This window comes from Mytilus edulis, chromosome 4, assembly GCF_963676685.1.
Source record: "Mytilus edulis chromosome 4, xbMytEdul2.2, whole genome shotgun sequence".
Taxonomy (NCBI): domain Eukaryota; kingdom Metazoa; phylum Mollusca; class Bivalvia; order Mytilida; family Mytilidae; genus Mytilus; species Mytilus edulis.
The window spans coordinates 43,841,395-43,864,508 of record NC_092347.1 but is presented as its reverse complement, the minus strand read 5'-3'; the positions used below and the strand labels follow the sequence as shown (position 1 = coordinate 43,864,508).

At 31.4% G+C, this 23,114-nt stretch overlaps 1 protein-coding gene across 1 annotated transcript; it reads left to right on the top strand.

Annotated features, from left to right (window-relative positions):
- The first annotated feature begins 226 nt into the window (after window positions 1-226).
- On the top strand, window positions 227-9,734 carry LOC139519722 (max-interacting protein 1-like). The gene is made up of 6 exons (XM_071311951.1): window positions 227-1,707; window positions 1,821-1,908; window positions 4,503-4,532; window positions 5,614-5,728; window positions 6,259-6,436; window positions 7,217-9,734. The coding sequence occupies exons 1-6, from the start codon at window positions 1,650-1,652 to the stop codon at window positions 7,351-7,353; spliced, it is 606 nt and encodes a 201-aa protein (XP_071168052.1). The 5' UTR covers window positions 227-1,649; the 3' UTR covers window positions 7,354-9,734.
- The last annotated feature ends 13,380 nt before the right edge of the window (window positions 9,735-23,114 follow it).

Sequence of the window (23,114 nt, the reverse complement as noted above, 5' to 3'; positions counted from 1 at the left end):
AAATCATTATTAAAAATAAATATATGTTGATTCTGATGCATTTAATTTATGGATCGATTAATTGACTAATTTTTAATTTATAAAGAACATGAAAAAACAAGGATTTAATTTTTTATCCGGATATCCTTCCTGAATCTTCCTGTTTATGACCAGTCCTTGCTTCCGTGTGTTGCATCAAGTATCACGTCAATCGTCCAAATTAATATGACGAAATAGCCGGCTTATCACACTTTTCAGTAATCATGATCAGTGGATAGATTTCCTATTTTGAGAGAAATGAGACGATTAGCGTAGTTTGACAATTTAGGACCCGCAATGGATAATATTATCAATTAAAGCAAGGAATTGTATATATTTAGATATATTTAACTCAATTCCTTGATTTAAGTCCCAGATATAGCATGACTAAAATGTATTATTTCAACAATCTTCTTTTCGGCGACATGGATCTAGCTTATATCCGAGTGTCGAGGTTTCAAGACAATATTTCTCTTTTTTGAGTTGCAGAATCTGTATTGCAGTGCAGGAATAATCTTTTTCAGTTCCTACCAGGACGGTTTTGACTCATTTCAGTCAAACTCCTTGTCTCCTCCCGAAAAGCATGAAAACTCGACGATATATACATTTTTCATATCAAAAGCCTTGTAGTTCGACTTCTCTTTTCAATAAGGAGACATGATCTGACATTACACGAAGCGTTGTGTTTTACAGTTGTGCTCGGCTAAAAATCAAACCTTTAAGGTCATGGCGGATCTCCGAAGGAAACGCAGCACCAACGAAATTCAAAAAAGGGGGCGGTCAGTAAAAGTCTGCCATATCATGAGTAATGGGGACTGCTGCAACAACCTTGTTTGTGTGAAACATTATTCAAATGTAATTCAAACAACTATAATATATATAACAATAAGGAATATTTAAACCAAAAGGAATGGTTTTGGTTTGATATAATTAACACGGGTAGAGAATAATTGCAAAAATAATTAGAATAGAGAAAAATTGGGGAAGTATAGAATATGTAAGTGTAATGAGCCCCCTCCCCCCCCCCCCCCCCCCCTACTTTTTGTAATTGTATTTTTTAAAAATGGAAAATTAAAATTTGGAAATAAAGATACGGATTACAAAAATCAAGTATTTGTAAAGTAAAACTTGCAGAAACGAATGATAATATACACAATAAAGAACACATATATGATCATATATATAAAATAATTTGCCGCATGATCTTTATCTATACAGACCAATTACGCGATATTTTTTAAAATAAAGAAAAATGCACCATTTTGTTTACGAAAATACAGTAACCTAAAGAGATATCCCCCCTCTTTTTTTTTTTTTGAATCTAAAATCTCTGAGATAAGTCGCTGTTTCGATTTAGGTCAATTTTACTATAAATTTAATTTTGGAGCCTTTTTGTAATGGGCGTGTCTACAAAAGTTTTCATTTATATGTTATGGTTTTTCATTAGCCGAGGTTGAAGGTTAATGTTAAAGATTTGACCAATCAAAACCAATCGCTTTCAAACACCCGAAGTAAACAAACATCGCTTGCCTCAACGTGTAACTTTGACAGTAGGGAATTTTACTGTTAGGGAACACACGATATCGAATGCTTGCTTGATATTTTTGTAAAGAAATTTAATTTTTGATAATATGTTTAATATAACAACACTTCTACAAGCTGCTGAATATCTAGAAAGACGTGAAAGAGGTATATTTATCATTTTAATGCGTTTCTTAGCGGATTTTAATCGTTTGTTGACAAATTTTGCTGACAACGGTACTCTTGGATATAGACAAATGTTTGTTTACTTTGTATTTTAGAGGCAGAGCATGGCTATGCATCCACAGCTCCTATGCCAGATTATGTGAGCAAAAAGAAAATCAAACCAAAGAAATCTCAGGGTAATAGGTAAGTTGTTCGATAAGTGTCAATTTCACGTGTCAATATTCATCGCCGCCATGTTGGAATCAGCTGATGAGAGTTTCCCAAAACAAAATTGAAACGAAAGCAGAATTCTTTTCTGTAAACCGAAAGGATTATTTTCCAATGAAAGGATTAGATTTCAAGTACTTTTCTTCAAATATTTTAGTTTTTATTGTATACTGCAATGTAATATGGATGCATTTTATCTCCTAATATTTTGGATCACCATGACCCAAATCGATGTGGACGGCCATCTTTGATAAAACGCTGATGTTTACAAAATACAGCAGCCGAAGAAAATGTAAACAATAACAAAAAAATTTATATCTTATACTATTGTTTTGCTCATGTTTTACCAAAGGGATACAAGTAACAATTTGATTTAATATTAAAGTGAATCTTTAATTTATAGAGGACAATTTCCAAATTCTTTAATGGCCAGTAATTTTTCTTGGAAGTTTTCCAAATTCTTCCTACTTAATTGATGGAAGTGGGGAAATTTGCAAAGTTGTTAGTACAAAACAAATGTATTCGTGTATTTTAATAATATTCAAGCCACATGTTCCCAATCTTCAATGCTTCTACTGCAAATGATTTAAAAATATAAATATGTTTTTAGAGGGAATAATAAATATTTAAATTTCCCTTTTCTCCCTTTAAATTTTTTTTTAATTTGGTTTAGGATTTATTTAAATTCAGATGAAATCACTATCAAGAATTAACGGAAACTTTACTTTACTATGCCCACGTGGAAATAGCTTGACATGCGAGTTATTGGCTTGGATCATTAATTCCTTTGTATGGTTAATTCAGTCTATATTTACAATAGAAAACCAGTTTGTAATAGCTTACTAATTATTATATATAATATAACATGTGATATTGTTTAAATCTATTTTTTTGTACCTTATTCTTAACCAATAACTAAGTTTCTGATTAGCAAAATGTAAAGGGTTGGCACATGTTTAATTAAAATGACAGATCTAGTTTTGTAATTTTAACCTTTAGGATACAATCATTAAGTAGCCAGTACTTCGGTACTGGCATGACAATACATGTACAGATATTGTGTTATTTAAATTTGCTGTTTCAAAATTAAGGAATATATATATCTCCCTGATGCAACGCTCTGATTCCTTGACCAGCCTTGGCTATACTTTTTGTTCTTTTTTGTTTATACATGTAAGCTCTTCATCTTTTTAATAAGCTTGGATTTTCGATTATTATGGCCTTGTACATTGATGAAGAGGTAATATTTTTTGAAGTGTGCAAACAAAATTGGTACCATTAATGTGGTAATGTATTACAAAAATGTATGTGATACACATTTTGTCATTATGTATGTTCCCTAGTAACCTAATTATTATTTGGGTTAACATGTAAAAGATGAGGATTTCTAAATAGGCAATCTACTAAGGAACACTGTTGTGCATCTGTAGCTACACATGTATATATATGGACATATTTGCTAGCTTAGTGTCCTGTGTAGATCCAGATTTATAAGTTATAGAAAACAGTAACTTAATACCTAAGCCAACCCATTATGGAGTGAAAGTAATATGTTCACATATATGTATCAACCCCCCCCCAAAATAAATAAATAAAAAATTTAAAAAAAAATACAGGGATGTGCCTGGTTTTCCCTCCCAATGACATAGAGAATTTTTAAACAAATATAAAATTACAATGATTAAATGGATGTTTTATAATTATACATTGTATATAAGGATCCCATCATCTTGCTTAGATGACAACAATGTTACCTGGTGTTTTATGTACCAATAAAATCCAAGATCCATGATGCTTTCCATGACAACGTTCCAACAAATAGTAAGAATATTTTAAACAAAACAAACAAAACATGATTTCATTTGGAATGTCAACTTTTTGCATTGAAATGTGATGCTTTTGATTTTTATATGGTTGTAAAAGCTTGACCCTACGCACATTTTTAGTATGAAGCCTTTCTGAACTTCATAGGAATATGTTTGGTTTAAAAATGTTTTTCCACCCCAATAAAACTACAAAAACAAGCATCTAAATTTTGAAGTATGTAAAGTTGTAAATTGTAATGTATCCAATCTTACCAATGCATATATTAATTACATGCACATATTTTTCAACATGGTCACTCAAAGAGCAATATTAATAGTCAATGCCAGTTTTTAGTGCTGAAATAACGATTATACTTAAGGAGAGCAATGTACATGTAAAGTGTATGGGTTTTGCTCATTGTAAAAAAAAATGTTGAATGTACATGCAGTTGTTTACATTTTTGTCCTTTTGTCTGAGGTCTCCACATTTCCTTATTTTTTCTTTTATTAGTAGAAAAAAAATATCAATGTGAAAATAAATGCATTTATTGTACATGTATATGAAATGTACATATATTATCAGAAGCAATATTTAAATAGGATTTGATGCAGACTTGCACTAGATTTTCATGGGTAAAATTTCTTTGTGATACAAATGTATACATGTAAATGTACATGTAAATGCTAAGAACAAGGCTAAAAAGTACTACTTAAAAATGCATTTCATTGTTTACAAGTATTTGACATTTATCTTCCATTTTTCAGATCTACACACAATGAGCTGGAGAAAAACAGGTAGGTGTTGCTATCAATAGATTGGTCATGACCTAGTTTCTATGTTTACTGTTTATGCTGGCAAAGGGAGATCATTTAGAGATATTTCTAGGTCAGCACTTGTTGATAATAAAATGGGACATATTTTAAATTTCTGATTGACACTTGAAATTGAAATGACAAGGTGATTTTTATTTGAAATTCAGATGATCTCTCAAGGAAGTTAGTTTAGATAAATATTTGCTCACATGATGTTTTAATTTAGGATAAAAACACAAATGATGTTAAATGAAATATACTTTATTAAAGAGGTCAATTGCATAAAAATTATCATATCAAGAATAAGATAGACAGAAACTGTAGGAGGAGCAAAGATGCAATATACATCTATATTTAATTATAATATTTGCCATATGTTATTATCAAGGACTGTTTGATTTGGCTGTGGTATTAAGTACCAGTTGGATTTCTGGGTTCTGATAAGCATCTGGTAAAAATTGGTTTAACTGTTGATGTTTATTTATCAAATCATAGATAAAACACTGATGCTTAACATGATTTCACCCTTTATCAAAACCATCTGTTGATCTTAAATTGGTTGACAAGCTATATATATATGCAATGTAAATGAGTATGTTCATAATGTTGTCTAAAATATGATGATATGTATATAATAAAGTGTGATCAGCTTAAATTCCAAATGAGCAATATGCATATACGCTGTATATATAAATTTTAAATGTTCTTAGTAGGTAAAAATTAATTCTAGAATATACAGTATAAAAAATTGTTTTAAGATAGCTGTCATATTGCTTTTTGAAGTGACTTTTTCATTTTCTAAACTGAAATTTATCCAATTTGTATTTTGTTAATAATTTTATTCTTGCATTTGAGTATGATATTTAAACATTTAAATGAACTATTGAACATGTTTTAAGATATCTCTCTTAGTTAGTCATACCAATATGGATGAATAATGGCTACATTTTATTTGTACCATAAAAAAAATAAGTAACATATATGTATAAATGTTCAAGTTTTATATATAGAATCTTGTTTAACTACAAATGTAAATTAATGTTAATTTGTTATATAATTGCAGACGAGCACATTTAAGATCATCTTTAGAAACATTAAAAGATTTAGTCCCATTGGGAAATGATCACACACGCCATACAACATTAGGACTTCTTACAAATGCCAAAGGATTTATCAGGGTGAGATAATTTAAATACATGTACAACAGATGTTCAAACTGTTTAAATGTTGAGTAAAAATGATAGTAGAAATTAAATTGAAAATGTATACAGACATTTATGGTTAGTTTATGTATCTATGCTATGAAAATAAGAAAGGTTAACATTTGTGATGTACATTAATCATATGCAGGATAACAATATTTCTTGTTCAATAACATGTAAAACAAGATTATTCTATGACTTGTAATATACTTGATGAAATTTTTACCTGATCTTCAATAAGATGATTTTAGGACCACCAATGTCTCATTTCTTCAATGTAACGTTCAAATAAATGTATCCATCCTCAATGATGACAAATACACATAAAATAAATATAAATCTTTTTTTTCAATGACATTTTATATATCGAGAACTTTTTAAGTAATTAAGCAAATTAGATTATGAACACTTATCCAGAAAAAGAAGATTTGATTTCCTCATACTTGTATGTAATGAAATATGTTTTTATTTTTAAGGTGTTATAATGATTTTGTTGAATATTTTAGAACCTAGAAGATAAAGAAAAAAAATATAATCAACAGAAGGATCAGTTGAAAAGAGAACACCGATTTTTGCAGCGTCGTTTAGAAAGTTTAATGGAAGGCCAGTACCGAGTTCCACATGAAAGAAGTATCAGTGAATGTAGTACGGCAACAAGCTCTACCTCCTCAACATCTGAGTCAGGTAAAACTTTTGATCTTATCAAGATAACTTTACATTCGTGCTTTTTCCTGTATGTTTATGATGTCACTTAGCAAAACCATTAAACAGGTATTTTCGCAGGGTGTAAATTTTCACAGATATAACAAAATGGCCAAAATAAATTATGCCAATTTAAAAGTGTACATGCAAAGGTATTGTTAAAAGTTTTAAATCCACTAAAATAATAATTGTCAAAATATTTCGTATACCTTTTTCAATGAAAAATGCAAAATTTTACACACACAAAAATAACCTGCTTTACAGTATGCTTCTATTAAATTTTGATTTGAATATAATTTTTCCAGTCATAGATCTTACTCATTCATTAGGTCAACAGACATTTCTCATTCATTTGGTCAACAAACATACATTGTACATTGTAACTCATTCATCAAAAAGAACTTGACATTGGTCTTATATTGCTCAACCTTCTTTATTTAGTTATTTCACTTGTTGACAATTAATTGAATAGTAAATAAAAAAAATATTTTATACGTTATTTGTTTTTTTTTAATCTTCAGGAAATCCTACATTGTTTATAAATTAGCTTAAAAAACAAACATTTGCTTTAGATTATACAATATCCTGTTGTAAAAATTAAATGCATAGAAAATAATAATATTGTTGTTTTCGTTTTTAATTTTAATTTTTCCAAAACTTTATTTACTAATTAATACATGAAGAAGAAGTTATTAACCTTGTATTTTATCTTCTTGTTAATCAAGCAAGACACTCTATATTACGTCAAATTTGTCATTTCAGATGAAATAGACATCCTTGGTTATGGGAGTGGTCAAAGTGATACAGATGACCACAGCAGCATTGAAAGTGGCAGCGACGGCTATACAGGAGCCGCTAAACGTCTAGTTTTAAGTTCTTCCTCCCTGGATTCCCTGTGAGGATGGTAGATACCTGTCTCTCGGGGACAGGTCCTGTATGTTTGGATATATATATAAGATGAATGATGATATTATCAGATCTGTTAGCACAGACAGTTAGATTTTTATTATTTATTTGATTGTATGAAGATGTGTAAATCTCTTTTTTGTTAAATTTTGATGTTGTATTGTGATGACCTGAGAGATTGGAAATGATGAATTAATGTGCATGACCAAGGGAGATAACAATTGAAAACTTTATGTATTTCTTGCCCTAATATTTTGTTGGATCACTCTAATCGTGTAGTATTATTACTTTATATGACAACAGGCAATAAACAAGTGCTTGGTGAATGTAATGACTATTTTAGAAGTTATCTCCCTTTGTCGTGATGATCATAACTGTCTTTAAGTGTAGAGGGTCAAATCTAAGCTGATCTCGGTGTTGCCTCCTTAAGTGATGGGATGAGGCATACCCAAAATGTACAAAATAAAATGGTGCAATAGTATACCTCCCAGCAAATGGTATACTTGAGTGACTGACCCTTATACCCACCTTTGGTCACATGACCTGGAGTTTGTATAACTAAACACCATTGAAAGGTTTTGTAAGGTGTAAGGCAGCAATTTTCCAAAAAAACAAAAGACAATTCTACAGTATCTTTATTGTGACATGTCTGTATATATATTTATTTATCTAATTTATTGTTTTTATCTTCCAGTAAGTTATTTTATTGTTGAAATTTTTAGTAATAGTTTGAGCATCAACTAAAATTTCGTAGTGTAAATTTTGTCTTTTTTTTTTTTAAAGCAGAGGTTGATGCTTCTAGCTGCATGAACAAATTTGTTTTGGTTTTTAAAAAATACAACTTTAAGCTGATAGCTGTGATATCCACTCTACTTAAACCTTAGTTTATTGAATTGAATGCTCCACATGAAATACTTTTTCATTTAATCTTGGTTGGAACTTATTAATAGGATTTGTATATAGTATTTTATCTCCAAAGACGCAAATAAATTGAAAAAAGGCATTCCAGCAGTGGTCCATGTCTTCAATAGATATTTTATTTCTGTTTACCAATGACACAATAGGGTAGAATCACAAGTGCCCGGTGATGTGATTATTATTGTTGTTTAGTTGATTTTTGTTATTGAAATCTCAAATGGGGGAAATGATGTTATGAAAAAGGGGGGGTTATTTATTCCAAAACTAGAAGAAAAAAAGTTGATTGTATAATTGCTCTACAGAATAAAACATTTGGTTATGTAATTCCTTTATTCAAAATTTCATAGTTATGAAATATTAGTAATAGTAATTTCAGTTATATAGTATATTTTGAAAAAATTAATAAAAGTAAAATAAAGAGAAAAAAAATCCCTATATGATCATTCATATTTGGCTAAATATAAGGATTATTAAAAAAGATTTTTTTATTATTTTTAATCTTAATAAATGTTTAGAATTAATTTGTTCTATTTTCTGAAATGTCCCTTTCATGATACCATGTATAAAAAAGAGGGGGGGGGCCTTATTTTTCTTTTCTTCTACATGTACATGTTCACTTTCAAATCCTAAAATAATTTAATGGTGCCAAATATCCAATTTGCATAAAAAAAAACTGCTTAAAAGGAGAAAAGAAACATAAATGGACAAAATGTTGATCTGATGTATAATCGACCCCACATATGTATGATGAAAATGTAAGTGAATTGTTCAATCAAAATATTTAAATTTGTCTAATCGTTAATGTTCTACAATTGATGTCATTTGTGAAGACAAAATAACAGAAACAATGCATTAATGAAAAAAAAATACTCTCTGCAAGATTGTATTTCCAAAAAGGGAGAAAAAGTGCTAAAATTTTGTAACTTACGCATAATACAAGCTATAAGTGTGCATGTTTAAAAATGTTCAAAGTGGGATAGATATAAGATGCCACGTTGCTCAATTGCATATTGGGGCATTATTTACAAATGTAACCAAATATGTCAATAGAGTTTTTTCAGTAACATCTATTCTATAGGTTTATTTGTATTGCATGCAGATGAGTTTGTATTTTCAAAATATCATACATGATACACCAGCATCAGAAGTGTGTAAATGACAATTGTATAATATGATAATGCAAATGCAAGATGACGGCAGTCCCAAATCAACATTCATTTTGCAAGATACCTGTGAAGAATCATTTGACCATCACTTTTGAACTGTGTTAAAACACATGGATACTGTATGAATTTTCCATTGTTTAATTGTACTAAATAATTATAAATGTGCATGTGTTAGTTTAGAGAGTAATATAAGTGTTAAATGTTGGTACAAATGGCAATGTCATCAGTTGTTTTATTTTTCTCATCAGAGAATTAAAAGTCTATTAAATTTTTATTTATAAAAAAAAAAACAGGATCTTGTTATTATTTACAACAGCCAGTTTTCACATGGTTAATGAATTTAGACCTTAACCTTCAAAACTTTAGATTGTCATTTTAATTTGAGATATGGTGATACAGTGTACAGTTTCCAAAAACAAAGAAGATGTAGCGATGTCCTCTTATGTTTGGTATATTATATATACAAACTTTTTCAAGACTGAAAATATATATATATCAATCTGATTACCACAAATAAATGAGATTTGTTATTATTTGTGGCTAATGGAACCTTTTTATCAAATTAGGCCTTTTGAAATAGTTATATGTTATTCTCTAGTACAGATTTCAAGTTCCATTATTGACATCTTTTGCATTGATCATTTCAAGTGGAATTTTGACTTTGTAAAAGTTAACATCAACCATGTATTGAATTCTTCAGCCATAGGGATTCAATATTTATCTACATACATAAGATATTTCCAATTATATATAAAAGTAAAGTAGATGGACTTCAATCAATTACAGTCAGGACATTGAACTCCAAAAACATAAAAGAGGCTTTATCCTCTATGCAACTGGTTTTATTTTAATTATTAGTTGTTCCGAGGGTCTCCAATTTCTCTAACATTCAGAGACTTCAGATCCACAGGAAATATATTGGAATGTTCATAAGGCTGAAATTTATATATTTATCCTGTATCCTAACAATAACTTCCCAGTGGCGGATCCAGAACTTTTCCTAAAGGGGGGGTGGGGGTGTTGGACCGCTGACTGACCTAAGGGGGGGCCGCTCCAGTCATGCTTCAGTGATTTCCTATAGAACCAAATAATCAACCAAATTTTTCCCACAAAAAGGGGGGGGGGCCAGGCCCCTCCCCTGGATCCTCCTATGCGCCTAAAATCTACAAATGTAAAAGATCACCAATTGGTATCATAGCATGTTACAAAATGGCTACTACCCCATAACCCTGAACTATGCATGTATTTTTAAAAGCATTTTAAAGTTAAATGCATGCACCCATTATATTAGGTCAAATATGTTTCACCTGACCTTTAACTTTTTGCAGTGTTCTGACACTTTAAAGACTGAAAGATTATTTCCTGTTGAGCTACAGAATTAATAAGAATAGCTGATAATGAAAATATTTGTTATGATTTAATAGAAAAATATTAGTACCATCTGTGTATCCAACTATAATCAAATAACCGTCCATTTGTCCCTGGGGTTTGATGATGCGCATTGAAAAGCAGATATGATAAATCACGTTGGATAACAGAATTGATAGTTGAAAGCTAGTAGATAAAAACTTCGTACAAAAAGTTGAGTGTGAAGGTCAACTGGTATATTATCTGCTATTCTAATCATCTCCCCAATTCGTGCCTCTAATGTAGAATAAATTAACTCATTTACTGTAAAAACAGAGATTACCCTTGTGGCCATTGCCTTTAGTTGGTCAATGACCCTAGTTCATATGAGGTACTGTGATGGGATATTTTTGAATTTTTCATTACCCAAGGGAACTTTAATTACAATAGATTTTGCTTTTCTGAATTCATCAGAAGGTGATGTCCACAATTCAAATTAAAATTAATGACTTTAATTATATAAAATTCCTTTTGTCCAAACAGTTGGTGACACCGAGTGGTACATTTTGTATTTAATTCATGAGATACCGATATAGTGTAAACCTGCTATCATGAAATGAACATAACAAACAAAATAAGGGGATTATAATAGTCAAAAACATTTATGGTTCACTTCTTCAAATTATGTTTTGATACATATTGATTTTTTTTATTTCATTTTCCCACATTTAAGCTGGTGAAGTTTTGACATCAAATTTAATAAGAGAATACCATCGTGAAAGGTGAACGTCCCCAGTCAAATGTTAGCACTTTTCAAGGTATATAGCTAACAAAATAGTGATGTCTAAGCGAATATGCAGCATGACATACAACCTCCGATGACCTCGGTAAATGTATGAGAATAAAATAATTATCTAAAAATTAGATGTACATTTGTAATTTGTAATTGTATTCACTTAACCAACTGTTTTCTTTAGTATGTTTGAAATTATTTCTAACTCAACTTCGTCTGTGTAGTAAAATATTTCAGCCTGATTTGAAATGAAAAAATATCGTGTTTAAGTTGTTTATTAGTAATCGACCATTTGAATAGATTTTACCGCCTCCTACGTTTAGAAAAGAAGACAATTACAAAAATTGCATAAAAGTTATTTCCGGGTTCCGTGTAAATAAGTTTGAATTTAATCTTTTTATTGTTAAAAATGTAAAAATAGAATCGATTGACATGGCTCAATAAATAGAAATAATAATTTCACCAAAATCACATGGTATTGCATAAGTATGTCAAAATAAGATATTCCGGCATGTCCAAACACGAAATTTATAAACTTTTCTTTATAAATATTTCATCTGTGTACAATAAGAAGCGATGCAAGCGACATATATAAAACTTTTATTTTTAGGCTTATAACATGTATAACATGGGATTTGTATTAGAAACTGTATACAAAATTTAATAGGATACATGATGTAGTAGAATAGGACACCGCCAAGGCCGTCCCGCTTCAGGTTAAAGTTTTTGATGAAGTTGAAGTCTAATCAACTAAACTTAGTACACATGTTCCTTATGATATGATCTTTCAACTTTTAATGCCAAATTAGAGATTTCCCCCATTTTCACGGTCCATTGAACATAAAAAATGATAGTGCGGATGGGCCGGGCATCCGTGTACTATGGACACATTCTTGTTTGTTTTTAATTTAAATGCCGACTTTTTTTTTACCAAAAGCAAGGATTTGTATACAAATCCTTGCCAAAAGTTAATAAATCATAAGTTGATTCATATCATCACAAGGTTATTGTCTATGATTCAAATAAAGAATATTATATCCTATCCAATGACAAAAATTAGGTTTAAAAAGATTGAGAATTTCCGGACTTGAAACACCCTGGTTACATCAGAGTTATTTGAACTAATTGACCAACTATGGTATGCGGTCAAATGTCCCATCAATCAAACAGCTAGTCACTGGTCAATTTATTACTATTTGAAAATTTCCTTTTATAGAGCTACATGTATATTTTTGATCGTATCTAATCAAGTGTTACGTAACTTTCTCATGTTGACAATAAGGTTAGAAATCACTTGTAATTTACGAAAGACATAACTATTACTAATACTTCTTTTTATAGTAATGGAACACTTATATGTTAGATTATAAGATAATTATTTTATCAAGTCGATCAAATAATTAGATCCTATCAATTTAATGTGTCAATTCTACAAAAAATAAACTAGAGGCTCTCAAGAGCCTGTGTCGCTCACCTTGGTCTATGTGCATATTAACAATAAACACAGATAAATTCATGACAAAACTGAGTTTTGGTGAAGGTGATGTGATTGTAGATCTTTCTTTACTGAATATTCTTGTTGCTACAATTATCTCTATCTATAATGAACTTGGCCCTGTAATTACAGTGGAAAATATTTCGTAAAAATTTACAAAAATTAACAAAAATTTATGAAAATTGTTAACAATTGACTATAAAGAGCAATAACTCCTTAAGGGGTCAATTGACAATTTTGGTCTTGTTGACTTATTTGTAGATCTTATTTTGCTGAACATTATTGCTGTTTATCTCTATCTATAATAATATACAAGATAATAACCAAAATCTGCAAAATTTCCTTCGGGGGCAGCAACCCAACAACAGGTTGTTCGGTCTGAAAATTTCAGGGCAGATAGATCTTGACCTGATAATTAATTTTATCCCATGTCAGATTGCTCTAAATGCTTTGGTTTTTGAGTTATAAGCCAAAAACTGCATTTTACCCCTATGTTCTATTTTTAGCCATGGCAGCCATCTTGGTTGGTTGTCGGGGTCACGCCACACATTTTTTTAACAATATACCCCAATGATGATTGTAGCCAAGTTTGGTTAATTTTGCCCAGTAGTTTCAGAGGAGAAGACTTTTGTAAAAGATTACAAAAATTTACGAAAAATTGGTCAAAATTGACTATAAAGGGCAATAACTCCTTAAGGTGTTAACTGACCATTTTAGTCATATTAACTTATTTGTAGATCTTACTTTGCTGAACATTATTGCTGATTACATTTTATCTCTTTCTATAATAATATTCAAGATAATAACCAAAATCTGCGAAATTTCCTTCAAATTACTGATTTCGGGGCAGCAACCCAACAACCCATTGTCCGATTCATTTGAAAGTTTCAGAGCAGATAGATTTTCACTTGATGAACGATTTTACTCCGTGTCAGATTTGCTCTAAATGCTTTGGTTTCAGAGATATAAGTCAAAATCTACATTTCACCCCTATGTTCTATTTTTAGCCATGGCAGCCATCTTGGTTGGTTAGCCGGGTCACACCACACATTTTTTAAACTAGATACCCCAAAGATGATTGTGGCCAAGTTTGGATTAATTTGACCCAGTAGTTTCAGAGGAGAAGATTTTTGTAATAGATTACTAAGATTTACGAAAAATGGTTAAAAATTGACTATAAAGGGCAATAACTCCTTAAGGGGTTGACTGACCATTTAGGTCAAGTTGACTTATTTGTAAATCTTACTTTTTTGAACATTATTGCTGTTTATAGTTAATCTCTATCTGTAATACTTTTTATAAGATAATAACCAAAAACAGCAAAATTTCCTTAAAATTACCAATTCAGGGGCAGCAACCCAACAACCCGTTGTCCGATTCATCTGAAAATTTCAGGACAGAGAGATCTTGACCTGATAAACAATTTTACTTCTGTCAGATTTGCTCTAAATGCTTTGGTTTTTGAGTTATAAGCCAAAATCTACATTTCACCCCTATGTTCTATTTTTAGCCATGGCAGCCATCTTGGTTGGTTGGCCGGGTCACACCACACATTTTTTAAACTAGATACCCAAAAGATGATTGTGGCCAAGTTTGGATTAATTTGGCCCAGTAGTTTCAGAGGAGAAGATTTTTGTAATAGATTACTAAGATTTACGAAAAATGGTTAAAATTGACTATAAAGGGCAATAACTCCTAAAGGGGTTGACTGACCATTTCGGTCAAGTTGACTTATTTGTAAATCTTACTTTTTTGAACATTATTGCTGTTTATAGTTAATCTCTATCTGTAATACTTTTTATAAGATAATAACCAAAAACAGCAAAATTTCCTTAAAATTACCAATTCAGGGGCAGCAACCCAACAACCCGTTGTCCGATTCATCTGAAAATTTCAGGACAGAGAGATCTTGACCTGATAAACAATTTTACTTCTGTCAGATTTGCTCTAAATGCTTTGGTTTTTGAGTTATAAGCCAAAATCTACATTTCACCCCTATGTTCTATTTTTAGCCATGGCAGCCATCTTGGTTGGTTGGCCGGGTCACACCACACATTTTTTAAACTAGATACCCAAAAGATGATTGTGGCCAAGTTTGGATTAATTTGGCCCAGTAGTTTCAGAGGAGAAGATTTTTGTAATAGATTACTAAGATTTACGAAAAATGGTTAAAATTGACTATAAAGGGCAATAACTCCTAAAGGGGTTGACTGACCATTTCGGTCAAGTTGACTTATTTGTAAATCTTACTTTTTTGAACATTATTGCTGTTTATAGTTAATCTCTATCTGTAATACTTTTTATAAGATAATAACCAAAAACAGCAAAATTTCCTTAAAATTACCAATTCAGGGGCAGCAACCCAACAACCCGTTGTCCGATTCATCTGAAAATTTCAGGACAGAGAGATCTTGACCTGATAAACAATTTTACTTCTGTCAGATTTGCTCTAAATGCTTTGGTTTTTGAGTTATAAGCCAAAATCTACATTTCACCCCTATGTTCTATTTTTAGCCATGGCAGCCATCTTGGTTGGTTGGCCGGGTCACACCACACATTTTTTAAACTAGATACCCAAAAGATGATTGTGGCCAAGTTTGGATTAATTTGGCCCAGTAGTTTCAGAGGAGAAGATTTTTGTAATAGATTACTAAGATTTACGAAAAATGGTTAAAATTGACTATAAAGGGCAATAACTCCTAAAGGGGTTGACTGACCATTTCGGTCAAGTTGACTTATTTGTAAATCTTACTTTTTTGAACATTATTGCTGTTTATAGTTAAAATCTATCTGTAATATTTTTATAAGATAACCAAAATCAGCAAAATTTCCTTAAAATTACCAATTCAGGGGCAGCAACCCAACAACCCGTTGTCCGATTCATCTGAAAATTTCAGGGCAGAGAGATCTTGACCTGATAAACAATTTTACTCCTGTCAGATTTGCTCTAAATGCTTTGGTTTTTGAGTTATAAGCCAAAAACTGCATTTTAGCCCTATGTTCTATTTTAAGCCATGACAGCCGTCTTGGTTGGTTGGCGGGGTCACGCCACACATTTTTTAAACTAGATACCCTAATGATGATTATGGCCAAGTTTGGTTAAATTTGGCCCAGTAGTTTCAGAGGAGAAGATTTTTGTAAAAGTTAACAACGACGACGGACGACAGACGACGGACGCAAAGTGATGGGAAAAGCTCACTTGGCCCTTTGGGCAAGGTGAGCTAAAAATAAAATCGTTCTTTATATACAGTGGATTTGAAACCTGAGAATATCAAACTAATGATCAGACGTGAATTTCCATCTACAATATCTTCTCCAATATTTCAAAATTTGTGTCTGAAGGAACATTTGATAGAACATTGAACGAAGTTGTTCACCCAGAATTGTCTACAAATTTATTTACAGCACAACCTATTTTATGTATTTCAGCAAAACACCAACCGGAACATTCATTATAATGCATGGTATCAAGGAATTGTATATTTAAATATACAATTCCTTGATGGTATTACCCCTGTATAATTCTCTGAGAGCAACCAAGTGATCTTTTGGTGTAGAAAAAAGGAGACCGGAGGGCAAGGGAATAATCTCGCATACTTAAATACAGGCTGGAATCTTTTAAACGAAAGCATTACTTGTGTCACAATAACAATATTCCTAGTCAAATACTTGTATCCTAAGAAATTTTTATTCATTTTTTGAAGAATTCATTTCTTGCCTCCCCATAAAAATCAGATGTTTATAAGTTCAAAAATAAATATAGCAAAAGCTGCTCCTTTAGGAAATCCGTATTTCAAGCATGAACGCATCAGCAGGGAAATGCGCTTGATCAGAAATTTTCATTTCGTCTGAAGCGGTTTTCTTACACCTTATTTTTTCCACATTATATGATCTTATATCTATGATCTAAGAGACCCTTAATCAACCATATTATTTACAGTAGCAACACCCTATAGTTGAAAATAATCATAAAAATAGTATGTTTACACGTACTTGTAACGTTTATATCAGGACGACCTAGACACTATACTGTGGTAAGGATTACATAAGGTACTAATTTGTTTACAGTTTATCAGACATTCACGTAATACTACATGTTAATACATAGACTTAATTAAGTAATGATAAAATCATGACTCGCTTGTGAATTATCCCTGGGACACAGCATGCATTACATGTACATGTATATATCTAACGAGAGCCATTTCATACATGGTAGATTTATCCCTAGGACCATGGAATAGCTTATGTCGACTGTAATAATACTTCCATGATAAGACACACTGTGCGCGTTATGCGATATAACCGTAGGACTTATTATGGCACGAAAAAGCAGTTACATGCAAAGTCGTTAAATTATATGACAAGTTACCTTAATTACGAGTTCTTAAATCAAGCTACATGATTAAAAACTTTTTAAAAAGTACATGCATGTACATGATGTTCCAGATTCTAATCAACCGTGAAAAATAGACATATATCGCTATAAACATTAAACTTTTTTTTATCAAGGCAATCGATACAAAAGATATAATATCAAATTATAAAATATATCAAAATAATTTAAGAATACGAGTAAGGAGATCTGTAACATTTTGAGGTTTTAAATATGATGTTGTATATTCATCTAGTTTATCGGACCAAAGGAAAGACATGATAACAATGATAAATAATTGCTGCAAGAATTTTTAAAATCTTGACCCTAACCAAAAACTGATATGGTTAATGAATAATGAAGATGAGAATTTATTATCGGAATTATGCATGTTCATTAAGAAATATGAAAAGTTTATTGGGATTTATCTCCCTCTACTACTTGTAATTTGAACTTTATATTTTCTCTATAGCGAGTTCTAGAGCACCGTCCCTTGATGAATATTGGCCAGTAGCAATGTCAACCCTTGCTGCTGTGCATTAATCATGAGGAGAATCACTATTGGAGTAATCTCATGTATCTGTAGCTAGTTCTGAAGGATCTCCCCTTGATGACCTTTGCATTGTTGTGATGTAAAAGTCCCTCACTGCTGTGCACTGGTCATGAGGAGAACTACTGCAGAATGAGATACTATATTCCTGGTTCTATTTTTACTTTTTGTTTCCGTATTAATAAACTTTATATCATATTCTTTTAATATTAAATCGACCTCATTGCACTCAATGCCTCTTACCTTAATTATATCCTACATTGCTCATATTATCAATTTATTATTTGTGTATTACTTATAATATTGTGTATTTCACTAATGTTTATATAATCATTGTATGATGTTTTTGTATCTTGCCCGACAAGGGCCCATGATTGGTTTAATAAAATAATGTCTAATGTCTATTCATCTATTTTTTGTGTGTCGGGATGGATTTGTAATACTTCTTTATAGCTTCGGTCGTTCCCCAAACAAATTTATTAGTGATTGCCGGTATGTTTGATTTGAAAAAAAAGTGCAGGTAAAGTCTTATGTTGATAATTTTCAGAACAAATCATGACCTTGTCACATTTCTTCAGAAGTATTTCACTACACTTCAATTTGTATCGACAATTTGTTTTTGGTTGTTAGAAAAGAGGGATAACTCTAACATTTCTAAGATATCAAAAAAAATATTTGTAGAGATGAAAAAATATGTTGTCTACGTTTAAATCAGGAATCATTTAAATTATTCATAACCATATTTATTTTATCAGTCGGCATCCGTCATCGTTGACACGCACCACTTTGAACCCAAATAATATAATCTAATAATATTTGTACGATTTTAATTTCATTTCACTATTATCATGATTATCCGACCACACAAAATTCTACTACTTTCAGTCAGGATCCTACTTCGTCAAAATTATCTCTCCATTACGCCAGTTCATTTTCACAATCGTAGAAACGGAAGCCATTGTAGGGATGACGCGCTACAAATTTTGCTCTTGGAAACCGATAAATTTATCCATATTGCACTGATTACGATCCTTATATGTCAGTTGTATTTTTACAGACAAATGTATCAACTAGCTAATGAGCATCAGTTAATAATCTTGTTTGCATTGATTCAACTTAAAACTATTGTCTGATCGGTTGTCAGGTGGAATTTTCGAAAATTCATAAACATTTAAAAAAATTCTAAATAAATATTTCGTGGAAGGGCAGACTAGATTTTTTTAGTATATGAAGACTATAAACTCTAGTTATCACACACAAAAAATTGGAATTTTTCGAAGATATGCATTTTCATCATCCTACTTGAAAGACTGTCGTCAAGTACTTTCAGTAAAAAAATGGCTATTCGAACACACCTCTGTTTTTGTGACTCATTAGATAGGTATTTCACTTGACCTATATATTTCATCTTTTAGTACTGTGATTTTTTTTGTGTTATAACGTCAACCTGTAGCTTTAATGTATAAAAATGATAGAATTTGAAGCGAGACGATGTATGAAATATTCTTGCTTTGTACGATATCAAGACAAAATACTCAACTTAAACACGCCCTAACATAAAACGGTGCACTCGATTTTCTCTTTTCGATACAATTGTTACCCATTTTTGGAATTTTTTCTTCAGTCACATAATGGAAGGGCAGACACGAAAATTACTGAAGTAATATATTGATATGGTTTCCGTCCGTGGTAATTTTTTCAAAAAAATCGGAGGTTATGCATTTTTGTCATCCAACTTGAAAGATACCCATGTCGTCGACTTGATATCTAACTGTTCTGCTTAACTATGAACTAGATAAATTGAAAACTTATGCAAATGGTGTTTTTAAAATAAAACACCTCGTAATTGAGAAGAAAATTGCAATTTTGTTTGTTTCTATTAACTCTTAAAAATTTTGTCACTATAGTAAACAATACAGTAAACATTTATCGCCTTCTCTAACAAAGAGCATCGATTCTTTTGTTCTATTTCAACCTGGTTTCCGACTGCTTTGGCTATAAAAAAAAATCGAATTTTTATACATTAGTCGACACCAAATTAATATTGGTTGAATATTTCATTATATACTTATGAAATACGTGTGTGAATTTTACAAACCAGTTGTTAAACACAACCACAAGCGTTTATTTTAATCGCAGCATATGGGGAATACATAGTTAAACCTTCATCTTGAGTACCGCTTTCTACATGCGAGAAGTATACAGAAAAAAGTGAAAACGGTTCTACAATTTAAAACCTAATTTTCTTGTTAGGTAATGACTCAGTGAATTTGTTACTTTGGTGCATTTTAACTAACCATTATTGCCCCTCAACAGGGACTTGTAGTTTGCAAAACGATTATTGAGAATGAGTCTATTAATAATATTAATAAAAAAAATAAACATAAAAATATTATCTCAGCGAACTTTCTGACTTGGGAAACACTGGTTATTCAACAAATGACTTTGCTATAAACAGCAGGACTTGAAAGTTACCATATGTTGATAAAATTCTCTGAAGCTCCCTTTTATGTGTTGTCACATCTAGTTCAATAAGCTTACCAAAAAGCACGAACTATCATAGTTTGTGCATTCTATGCAGGATCTTCGACAAGTTGCTGAAGATAGATTCATGATGCATTTTTACATCATTTAATCATGTTTTTTTTTAATATACATAATTCACAAAGAGAAAAAACAAACTATTTTGATTCATACCTTACATCATTACTATGTTTGATGGCTCAAAAGAATTCAAATATGTTATTTGTTTACTGTTCAATTCTTGTATTTTCAGTCTGTTGCAGCACTGTCCCATGATTAGGGACAGTGTTTGGTGCTCGCTAACATGTTTATCCCCGCCATATTCTATTTTCCATTCTCAATCTTATATTTGTCAGTCCCAAGTCAGGAACCTATAATTTAAGAGACTGTCGTTCGCTGTTGTATATCATTGTTTTCGTTCAATATTTTGTACATAAATCAGGCTGTTAGTATTTTTCGTTTGAATTATTTTACATTTGTCATTTCATGGCCTTTTATAGCTTACTATGCGGTATGAGTTTTACTTATTGTTAAGACAGTATGATGACCTATAGTTGTTACAAGTATTTTCTGTGTCATTTGGTCACTTGCGCCGGAGAGTTGTGTCATTGACAATCACATACTAGTACCACATCTTCCAATTTTATACTTACTTTAGACGTGGATTACCCAACTTTGATTTTGAAACGATTTGAAATGTATTTATTGTAATCGTGCACCGATATGACACATACATTTCAAAATATATTGAATGGGTCAAAAAGTGCAGTCTAACAACTTTCGTTACATGTACATGATACATGTATGTAATATATAGATCTATAAATATGCACGAGACAACCTGCAACACACGTACATGCAATGTGGCACGTACTTCGTGAAATGTTTACCACGTAATCCAAATATGGTTTCTTTATATATAAAAACATAGATATAGGAAGATGTGGTGTTAGTGCCAATGAGACAACTCTCCATCCAAATCACAATTTAAAAAAAAGTAAACCATTATACATGCCAAGAAGGCCTCGCTAAAAATTCCGGTCGACCTCCTACAGCAGTCATTAGTAGCTAAAGATTTGATTTCATGTACGTGTCGCTTAGAACACGGCCATATACCAAATGGTCAATATTAATCATCCATGTAATTTGCTCTATGGGATATTTGCAGAATTTCAACGGAGGCAATTTCTTGGCATGAGGTCAATGTACGGCCTTCAACACGGAGCCTTGGCTCACACCGAACAACAAGCTATAAAGGGCCCCAAAATTACTAGTGTATAAAACCATTCAAACGGGAAAACCAACGGTCTAATCTATATAAAATTTAAAAAAAAAACGAGAAACGAGAAACTTGTATAAATTACATAAACAAACGACAACTACTGCATGTACATCAGATTCCTGACTTAGTACAGGTGCAAACATTTGCAGCGGGATTTAACGTTTGAAACCTAGCTCCCTTTTTCTGAAACAATAGCATAACATCACAACATAGAAAAACACACAATAAAATATCAATTGGCAGGCTTAACCAAATAAAAAAAAAAGGGTTTAATTGCGATAAATACACTAGATCACTGTGTGTCTACAACATGCTATCCAGTTTTATTTCTTCTTGTTTCCATCTCGATGTCAAAAGAGAAAGAATGACTACGGGTTATATATTTGAGAAGAATTTGGCAAGAAAGGGTTAAACATTTTAATGGATTGAAATTTGATATCTACTGCTGGTTTGGGCCAGTTCTTTCATGTTTTTGATGACTTGTCTTTAATTTTAATAATTACAAAAATTATAAATCTTTTTTTTTTAAATTTGAGCCTGTGATTGAGTGATTGGTGTTAAAGCCACTTTCAGCATAATTGTGCTATTTTGTGGCGGTCAACTCATTTACTGTTTTTTTCATTGGTGTGAGAAGTGGAGTGCCCGGAGAGAACCACCGAGCTTCTGTAGGAAAACTGACAATTCTTATGAATTTGAGGCGAGCGCATCAGCCGGGCTTTTTGCTTATTCGAAAATTAAGCTTGAAAAGACCATTCTTGAACCAAACACTTCTTTAAAAAGTGCATTTCAGTTGTATGAGTACGGACGAATGGGGAGTGAAATTACTATGAATTTCAAGATTTCAAGAAAATTAAAAAAAGAAGCTTGCACCTTTATTTTCACATGTGCGCTTAACACGGTGCATAATCATGATAATGAGGTTCAAGAACAACAACGCGTGAAATAAAAATGGAAAAACGAAACGCGTATAAACCTTTACTTACCTCCTTCGTTTATCCATGCTCCCAAATTTCAAGTCAAATCTATCGAACAACCTTTCAGTCACTGCCTTTTTAATTCTTCTTATACACCTCTGTTTTATTGTCTATTTTGTGTATTATTTGAGTTGACTTCGTCACTTTCCTCGAAATAAACTTATTTTAGTTCGTGTTGCTAAGATATTTTTTTTATATTGTGTTCTTTGTCTTTAAGTCTCATTTTGGGCAATGAAGTTGACAGTTTAATTTTGACTTATGAGTTTCAATGTCCCTTTGGCATCATTCGCCTCTCTTTGAACCTACCATGCCAGCTTTTAATCTTTTTGTT